At 54.2% G+C, this 9,577-nt stretch overlaps 1 protein-coding gene across 1 annotated transcript in view; it reads right to left on the reverse strand.

The window, feature by feature from the left end:
- The window catches only part of TRAPPC9 (trafficking protein particle complex subunit 9), a 618,989-nt gene that overhangs the window by 136,227 nt on the left and 473,185 nt on the right, over window positions 1-9,577 (reverse strand). The window contains exon 20 of the mRNA XM_004387359.3: window positions 7,993-8,146. Within this exon, the coding sequence (XP_004387416.1) occupies window positions 7,993-8,146 (154 nt within the window). The remainder of the gene's footprint in view (window positions 1-7,992; window positions 8,147-9,577) is intronic.

Genomic DNA, 9,577 nt, shown 5'->3' on the forward strand with positions numbered 1-9,577 from the left:
TGGACGGGTGCTGCGGGCGGGGCGAGCTGGCTCTGAGGCTGGGTCCTGGACGGGTGCTGCGGGCGGGGCGAGCTGGCTCTGAGGCTGGGTCCTGGGTGGGTGCTCTGGGTGGGGTGTGCCAGCTCCCAGGCTGGGTCCTGGGTGGGCACTGGGTGGGGCATGCTGGCTCCGAGGGTCCCAGGTGGATGAGCTGTGAGGGGCATGCTTCCACTCGGGCACCCTGGGAAGCAGGCTCTGCGCCCATGTGCCAGCTCCGTAGTGAATCGCTCCAGGTGCAGTGACTTAGCCCGGCCCCACTTCAGCTCAAATGAATTAGCAAATTGTCATAAATAGAAATTACACTAATGGAAAGACTGTGTTAAATGATTAATGCGCCTCTTTACCGTGACTTTGTTCTCTGATTTACATCTTGAACTTTCATAGCGCTGATGGTGCCGAGGCGCTCATCCCCTAAGTGCCGCGGGGCCCGGATCCTGGGCTGAGCTCCTCGGGGTCAGAGGCTGCTGGCCAGGGAAAACCCCCGGCCAAGGGCAGCAGTCTGCACTTGGTTCACCGCTGCCAGTCTGGCTGGGTTGAGAATATTCTAGAATTCCAGATGGAGACTAAGCAAGACGGACTCGAAAGCATGACCAGGGGCCGCTGCAATCTCCTCAGGCCTCATCTGAAAAGCACACAGCTTGAGGGCCACGGCAGGGACCAGAGGCCCCTGGTTCTCCCGGCACAGAGCTCAGAGCGCAGACAGCAGCGAGACGCACATCCATGGACAGCCGGGTGACTGTGGACAAGTCAGCTAACCTCTCCTGGCCTAGCTTCCCCACCTGTGGAACGCACGCGACAACTCCTTCACAGCTTCTTGTGGAATTCAGTGAGTAGACCTGCTGTTGCTCAGGCTGTAACTACGCCATTCTGTTATGTAAGCTGTGCAAGCTCATGGTGACTGTCACACCAGAAATACACAGAATGCACACGCACACACACACGCCAATTCCCGGGCATGTTCACGCACACATATAAACTGGACACAATCACTCAGACCCAAACTGCTTTGCACAGAGATACATGCATGTGCGCACGCACGCACACACACATGCGCGCGCACACACACGCACAAGCGCACACAGATGGAAACACTGCTTTGCACATGGGGAGAGGCCCGTTCCACTCCCATGAACCAAATCTGAACTCTGGACCAAACTCTGACTCCTTTCAAAGTGATTTTGAGGTGTTGACCACCTTATCTGGATTTGGGGGAGAAGCAATCACATCTTTCCTTCCTACCTGACTCCCTGCGCCCACAGAAGGCCGAAGAGCCTGGTAACTTTGCCAGCCTCAGCGACCAGGCGGGACGCTTCTCTCGGGTGTGCAAAGCTCCCCCATGCTGGCACAGATGAAAGGCCTCGGGACCCAGTTACTGCAAACAACTAAGCTGTAAAAGCAGACTCCCTAAAGGCAGGTAGAAAACACAGCCCTACATTTTACTTGAGACGATCACGTCATCAGCAGTACTGACGACGGGGGCTGTTTGTATTAGAATTCATTTAGGTAAAACTATTTCTCCAAAGATAACTATTAGCAAAGCATGCATGGCGTACTGTGCTTCCAAGGGGCCTCGTTTAAAGATGTGCTATTTTTTTCAGGAGATGAGAAGACAGAACTCCATGAAGAAGCACCTTTGAGAATAAGCCAGAAGCCAGCTAGAGAGGGTAAAAGGTGACCTTGAGCAATCCCATGAGAACCGTCCAATCTCTGCCTCGGTCTTCTAGGGGAGGCGAGTCAGCTGAAGGCAAATTCTCCTGATTGAAAAGAAAGCTGCCTTGGAAGCTGAGAACACAGCACAGGTCTGTATTCCTTCTGGGTTGTCCTGGTGGCAATCATGCAGATTAACGATTAAGCTTTTGAGGCCCCAAATAAACAGTGATGAGAAATGTCGTGGCCATGGCTGAGCTTCTTCAGGTTACGTAGGGTGGCTGGTGTCTGAGAGGCCAAGGACAACACGACTCAGCAATGCACACAGCCTGAGGCATGAGACTGCCCCAAAGGCAGCTCCTGGGGGATCACCACCCTCCGCGCCAGGGAGGACGATGGCCCTCAGAAAGCCCACTCCTCCTGGTTCCCAGCTTACATACCAACAGCCATTTGACCTCTGCATCCCACAAAAAATACCCCATCTCCCACTCTCGGATGTAAGTTCTTAGCAACCTAAGGCCCAGTTTGTTTTTGGACTCCTTGAGCTCCACCTCGATGCCCTCAAAGCATCCAGGACGGTTACAAATGCTTCTCCATCAAACGGGTGAGGCTGCTTCTTTCCAGAGAGTCTGGTGGAGAAACTGCCCGGATGGTCCAGCGCCCGCCATTGTGGATTCAGCTGACCCGCACACCGAGCCTCCATCTTTAAATCTAGACGTGGAAGGATTCTGATACACTGGTGTTATGGACTGAACTGCGTCCCCTCAAAAAATGTGTGTTTTCCACCCTAACCCCCATCGCTGTGGAAGTAATCCCATCTGGGAATTAGGTTCCCTTTGTTTTGTTATGTTAGTGAGGCCACGTCAGTGTGGGGTGTGTTTTAAACCAATCGCTTCCGAGATACAAAAGGAGCTGCCTAGGCACAGAGAAGCAAGCACAGATGGGGAAGATAGATGTCACACCACAGGAAGATCACCAAGGAGCTGAGGAACAGAAGCTGGAAAGAGCCAAGGACCTTCCTCCAGAGCCAACACAGAGAATGCCTCCCCCTAGAGCCGGTGCCCTGGATCCAGACTTCTAGCCTCCTGGACCGTGAGAGAATGAAGTTTTGTTCCTTGGAACCACCTACTTGTGGTGTCCGTTACAGCACAACTAGAGAACTAAGACAGCCGCCAGGACCGCACCAACCCCTGAAACGCTCTGTGAAGGGCAATCTGTATCAAAAAGAGGACGATGGGAAGGTGGGATGAGACGATCTTGCTGGAAGCTTCTCCCTGATGTGTTTCAACTACAGTGCCCATATGCAGCGGCCACCGGAAAAGGGGTCAGGTCTCCATTAAGACTAAATTTGCTAGCTGCCAACTCCTCTCGTATGTTCCTCACAGCACTCAGCGTAACGTGACTAAGCTGGTGGCTGTTCTGTTTGCTGGTCAGGGAAATACACGGAAGCTTCACTTGCTGACTCCCTCGGCCGCGTCCCCGCGCGAGGTCCCCGTGCTCCCTGCGGGGCGCGGCCCGCGCGAGGTCCCCGTGCTCCCTGAGGAGCGCGGCCCGCGCGAGGTCCCCGTGCTCCCTGCGAGGCGCGGCCCTCGGGACCTCTCCAGGCAGCTCGACCTGGCTCTGCACTGCTGCCTTGAGGACAACACTGCGTGGGGACCCCGGCCAGCTGCAGGGGCATGGGCTGCGTCTGTGCAGGCTAGTGACTAGGGGAGTGGTTTGAAACAAATGTCTTAGCGATGGCCTTGCTGGCCCCGCTCCTTCACAGATCAAGTGTGAGCCCCAGGAGGGGCCTGACAGAGTGGGGGAGTGGTCACAGGGCCTGGGTTTGCACGGAGGATGTAGTAAGTCAGCAAGGCCGTGAGGGGAGGGGGCACCTCCCAGGAACCAGGTGGTCACTGAGCTTAACCCTCATCCTTATGGGAAAAGAAAAGGAAAAGCAAAGTGCTGTCACGCCGCAGCCTGAGTGGCTCTAGAAACATGGGCACTGCTCCCGCAGGCTCCCCACTGCCCTCCTCGGCATGGCACAGGGGCCATACATCCACATCCACTGACCGTTCCTAGCACGGTGCCTGGTCTGTGGGAGGCATGCAGTGCGTGTGCACAGATGCAGACTATGTGCACGGATGCAGCCTGCACTCACCCATGTGCTCGGTGCACTGTGTGTAGCCCTGTCCCATCCCACACCACAGTGCTCCCAGAGGCAGGGCTGGGTCTTACTATGCTGAAACCCCACCTCGTAACACAAAGGCCGGCTTAGCTGTCCACTCTGCACCGAGCACTTCCCAGGCCTGGAATGTGCTCAGCCGCAGACAGGCGGGCTTGTAAGTTAGGCCTTCCACCCGCTCTATAGGCGCCTATCTCCGTGTCTGTTCCCCACTTACACTGGGGGCATGTCGAGGACCCAGCTCGGACAGCAACACAATGAACACACTGTTAACTGGATGGAGCTTTGGGCTCTCCTGGCGTCCCCTAGGCATTGTGTAGACAAGGGAGCAGATAACTACTGCAAGACACACCATTTCCCGCAGAACACGCCTATCAGGCCTCACATGTCACATAGAGACAATTGCTGTAACTATGGAGGGGTGTCAAATTAGCATCAATTTTTTAATAAAGTCTAAATATTTAGAAAATATTATTAAAATGCACAAAGAAAGTATTCGCCAACTCAGTCTTTGGTCTTTCCATCTGCTTGAATTACAATAGCAAAAGTCTGCTATCCATTCCATGACAGATGCCATTACCAGATGCCCGAGACAGACAGAGAATGAACGAATGTCCTAATGGTAGTTCCCTTTAATTGAACTCACTCTCCAGCTTTCTTGACTAGAAACAACAGAACATTCAGGTTTGCCTCCAGGGGAGTCCCTCAAATACTCCCGGTGAGTAAATCTGTGGGACAAGGGTTCCTGGCACATGGCAGGAACAAACGTTTGTTGCATGAATTATCAAGTGAATACAGAGAACAAGGAAGTCAGCCTCCCCAAGGGGTCGGTCTGAAGGGAGAGGAACCCAAAGACATCTGAAGCACTTGTTTGATGATAGTTTTCAAAGAATGTAAGAATTTTGTTGGTCAGCATAATCCCACTGGAGTCTCTGGGTGGCACAAACCATTAAGCTCTCCAGTACTAACTGAAAGGTCGGTGGTTTGAACTCACCCAGGGGTGCCAGAGACAGGCCTGGCGATCTGTTTCCGAAAGGTCACAGCCTTGAAAACCCTACGGAGCAGCTCTCCTCGGCACACGGGGTCACTGTGAGTCGACCTGACAGCACCAGTTTGGTTTTTCTGGTCATAACGCATTAGAAGGCAGCACCAAGACCCAGGCTTGAAGACAGGGAAGGCGAACGGGAGCTCAGTGGTGGCTCCACCACTCTCTACCATGTATGCTTGAGTCTCAGTGTTCTCGTCTGCAGACAGGGATAATGAAGCCTCATAGAGCTGCTGAGAGGCTGAGACATGAGGACCCGGCCCAGCCCAGCGTCCAGCCCAGGGGCAGCCCCTGGAAAATGGGAGTGCTCTGTTAGCAGGAGAGTGACCGTGCGTCCTGGCTCCAAATGAGGCCTGCAGAGGGGTGGGTCCCGCTCTACATGGAAATGTGGGGAGCCAGGGGGCACAAACCCCCACTCCCTGGCTTCCTGCTCTTATCTCTATTGCAGAATCTGCTCTTATCTCTATTGCAGAATCACTTCCTCCTGGTCCCCCAACCACACTGCTGCTCCTCCCTGGGCACCTGTTGATGCTGAGCTGGGGTAATCAGACCCAGCAAGGCCTGCCCATCCTGCATTCTGTGACCCTGGGTGACAGCTGTCTCCAGCTGCACACGAGGCATCCCGATCAGGTCACCCAGACTGTCCAGTGGTGTTCCTGTTGCAAAGTCCCAGGTGGCTTACTCCCTGGCTCCGGGGTCATGGTGGTACAGACCGACGGGTGAGCACTAATGGCCCTTCCTCCCTCCAACCTGCAGGACCTGAAAGAAGCCTGAAAAATTCCATAAAGCCACTGCTGCCGAGTCGATTCCGACTCATAGAGACCCTATAGGACAGAGTAGAAATGCCCCATAGGGTTTCCAGGGCTGTAATCTCTATGGAGGGCTCCCTAGTGGCACAGTAGTTAAGCGCTTAACTGCTAACTGAAAGGTCAGTGGTTCAAACTCACAAGCCGCTCAGCGAGAGAAAGATGTGGCAGTCTGCTTCAGTAAAGATTACAGCCTTGGAAACCCTATGGGGCAGTTCTACTCTGTCCTACAGGGTTGCTGAGTCAGAATTGACTCAGCAGCAATGGGTTTGGTTTTTGGTTAATCTTTACAGAAGCAGACTGCCACATCTTTCTCCTGCAGAGAGGCTGGTGGGTTGAACCGCTGACCTTTTGGTTAGCAGTTCAGTGCTAAATCACTGCACCACAAGGGCTCCTTGCTGTAAAGATTACAGCCTAGAAAACTCTATGGGGAAGTTCTACTCTGTCACATGGGGTCGCTATGAGTTGAAAGTCTACTCAATGGCACCCAACAACAACAACAAGAGAGCACATGAGCTGTCTGCCTAACTCTCTCCACACTGAGCCCCTGCTCCTTGGGACTTGGGGGTAGACCTGGTCGTCAGACACACCTGGCTCAGTCCCTGGCTCCCCCTCTCACTGGCTGGACCCTCAAGCAAGTCGGTCCACCTCCCCGAGATTCGGTTCCCTCAACAGGCCCAACAAGGTGATGTGGAAGAATTGAGGAGGAGGAGGCAGTGTGTGTCAGGAAGTGCTCGCCCTGACTTCCTCCTGGCTGCCTCATTCTGCTCCTTCAATTAGCCAGAATTCACTCAGTGCTGGCTTTGTGCTGAGGTCTGTGAGGTATACAAGAGAAGGACAACTGGTCTACCCGTTTTTTCTACTTCTCTCTGTACCATCGGCAAATGCCTTTAACTCCACAAGGGCGACCTTCTTCTGTTCCCTCTCCGGAGCCCCCGAGCACTCTGTTTTTAGTGTCTCGTTCACAAATACTTCAATCTACGCGTAAAGTGCTTACTTTGTCACACACTCCTTGGAGAGGTGGGTCTACCAAGCCCAAATTCTCTTGAGCTTGAAAGGAGGAACTTGCCTGAGGCCTGGCATCCCCTCAGAGTTCAGGGGAGCTCTCTGCAATGACCGGAGACTGTTCCATGGCTTTGGTCATGTCTAGAGACACAGAAGGACGCAGGAATGAGCCAACTAGTGGACATTCACACCAGAGTCGTCTCTTTCTGGGAGACAATCTCTGAGCAAGCTACGCTCTCACACCTGGCTGCCTCTGGGCATTCCCCACCCTTGCCCCTTTGATAGGTCTGTTGTGGTGGCTGGTCACCATGGAGTTGACTCTTTCTCATGGTGGCCCCATGTATGCAGAGCAGAACTGCTCCAAAGGGTTTTCAAGGCTGTGATGTTTCAGAAACAGATTGCCAGTCCTGTCTCCCGAGGCACCACTGGGTGGGTTCGTGCTGCCAACCTTTAGGCTAGTTTCTACTCGCCCTTAAAAAGCCCACTCAAACGTCACCACCTCTGTGAAGCCTCCTGGGGTTGCCCCACACCTGTGGTGTCTTCCTCCGGGCCCTCCCAGGACTCAGCACATTCCTGGTCACGCACCCACTGCAGCATACTCGGCCCCCAGGTGACACTCCCAGGCCCCCCAGGCGTGGACCTGCAGGGACACTTGGCCTTTTCTCTTTCAGTCTCCTAAGTGCCTGCAAAGTGCCCGGCCCAAAGGCGGCACACTGTGAGTACTGCTGAACCAGCGGGAAATCAGACGCCCAGGGCTCTCCGCAGAGCACTCACTCATCCACTCATTCATTCACTCACTGGGTGCCCACGACCAGCCAGGCCTGTTCTGAGGTCCAGAGCAGGGACAGTTATTTACAAAACGCTCTTTGCAGTACCGTCCCTCTGAAAACTCTCCCGGCATTTTCAAAGCGGCGTCCTCACGCCTCGCTAAGCTGTGCACCCGGATTCCAGTTTCCCAGACGATTGCATCTGTGTTCTCAGCTGTCAGCATGTGAGACCCCTGAGCCCGGAACAGATAGGTGGCCATTAGAAGCTGTCACTAGTATGAATATCAACACTGGCCGGGAAGATATGCTCCCAAGACAAGAGCAGCAACAGCCCCAAGAAGACCTTTCCTCGCTCCGAAGCGATACTTCGTTAAGTGTGGCCTGTGGAGCATTGCGAGGGTAAGGGAACGCCGGCTAGGCAGCCCACACCCCCCACTCCACGGCCCTTCGGAGCATTCTGTGGTTAAAACGCGATAGCCGAGCCCTCCCCGGCCCCAGAGGACCCCACCACAAGGATATGATCTTCCAGTGGATGTCCAGCTTGCTGTTGATCTCCAGGCCGCGGGCTTCCTGCCTCTCTTCCTCCAGCTGTTTGGGGTTTGCAAACTGTCCCTTCTCCCCGGGGGATTCTGGGAGACTCTCGAAGTTGAACTTGTCCACCTGAATGGCCATTCTAAGAGAAGGGGAAACAACAGAGAACTCGTCAGCGGGCCGCTGGCAAGCAGCACACGGCCGCCTGAGACAGGGTAATGAGTCATTATCATCACTCATTCCGAACAGATTCATCCCAGGAAAACGAAATAACAGACTCCCAGGGCACCACTGACTTCAAAGCCGCTTCAGCACACAGAGTGGAAATGAAGACACGGTCAGAGACGCAAGCCTATGAGAAGACCCTGTCTCCCCAGGAGGACATTTCAGCTCTGCAGTGGGGAAAGGTGAGTGGGATCCAGTGTGCTTTGGGTAAGGACAGATCAGGATTTAAACTCCCTCTTGAAAAACCAGAGAATATAGGCAATTATTTAACCATGGGGGCCCCCAAACTCCACCGTCATCGTACAAGCCCTCCTGCTCTCTCTCTCCACTGCGCCCTTCGTTCTGGCTAGTGAAGATGGACTTACCTCCGCCCCTACGCCCCTACCAGGTGTCACAGCACCCTGTCGCCACACGTCCAGCTCCTGTGCGGAGGACACCCTACCTGCCCATTCTCCCTCCAGTTTCTGCTCAAGCCTCATGGCCTCCACAGCCTCCCCTCATGGCCAGCCCTCTTGAACTTCTCAGAGTTTCTGGAACACACCAGGGCTCCTCTTGCCTCAGCGTTTGTGCTCACTGCTCCTTGGGCCTGAAGTATGCTTCTCCGGACCTCTGGCACCAAACCAAAACCAAGCCGGCTGCCGCTGAGCCAATTCCGACTCATAGTAACCCCATAGGGTTTCCAAGGCTGTAAATCTCTACGGAAGCAGACTGCCACATGTTTCTCCTGCGGAGCCACGGCTGGTTTCGAACCGCCAACCTTTTGATTAGCAGTCAATTGCCTTAAATCACTGCGCCAACCAGGGCTCCTTCAAGCTCTTGGCACAGCTGGCTCTTCTGACTCTTTAGCTTGAGCTTATGCAGGGTCTTCCCAGGCCGCCTCATCAGAGCAGCACTCCCTCTCGCCTCCCCTGCCCTTCCTCCCTACCACAGCGTTCCATCGACTTCTGTCATAGCATTTACCATGAACTGTGAGCATTTTATTTATTTCTGGATTTGTTAATTGCCTCCCAACCCTACTGGAATTCAGCTCCCCGAGGCCAGAGTGTCTGGGTCTCGCTACCATAGTTTCCCAGGCCTAGAATAATATTTGGCGTACTGCTGTCCCTCACTGAAATACTGGCTGAAGAAATAAATGCGCGAATTAAGAGCCTGCCCTGAGACCCAGGTAATGCTCACTTCTTCCTCCTTACTGCTCCCCGGGTGTTATACCTACATCCATACCCGCTGCCCTGTTCCTAGCACGGCGCCTGGTCTGTGGGAGGCATGTGGCGCATGTGCATGGATGCAGCCTATGTGCACGGATGCAGTCTATGTGCATGGATGCAGCCTATGTGCACGGATGCAGTCT

This window comes from Trichechus manatus, unplaced genomic scaffold (assembly GCF_000243295.1).
Source record: "Trichechus manatus latirostris isolate Lorelei unplaced genomic scaffold, TriManLat1.0 scaffold00185, whole genome shotgun sequence".
Classification (NCBI taxonomy): domain Eukaryota; kingdom Metazoa; phylum Chordata; class Mammalia; order Sirenia; family Trichechidae; genus Trichechus; species Trichechus manatus.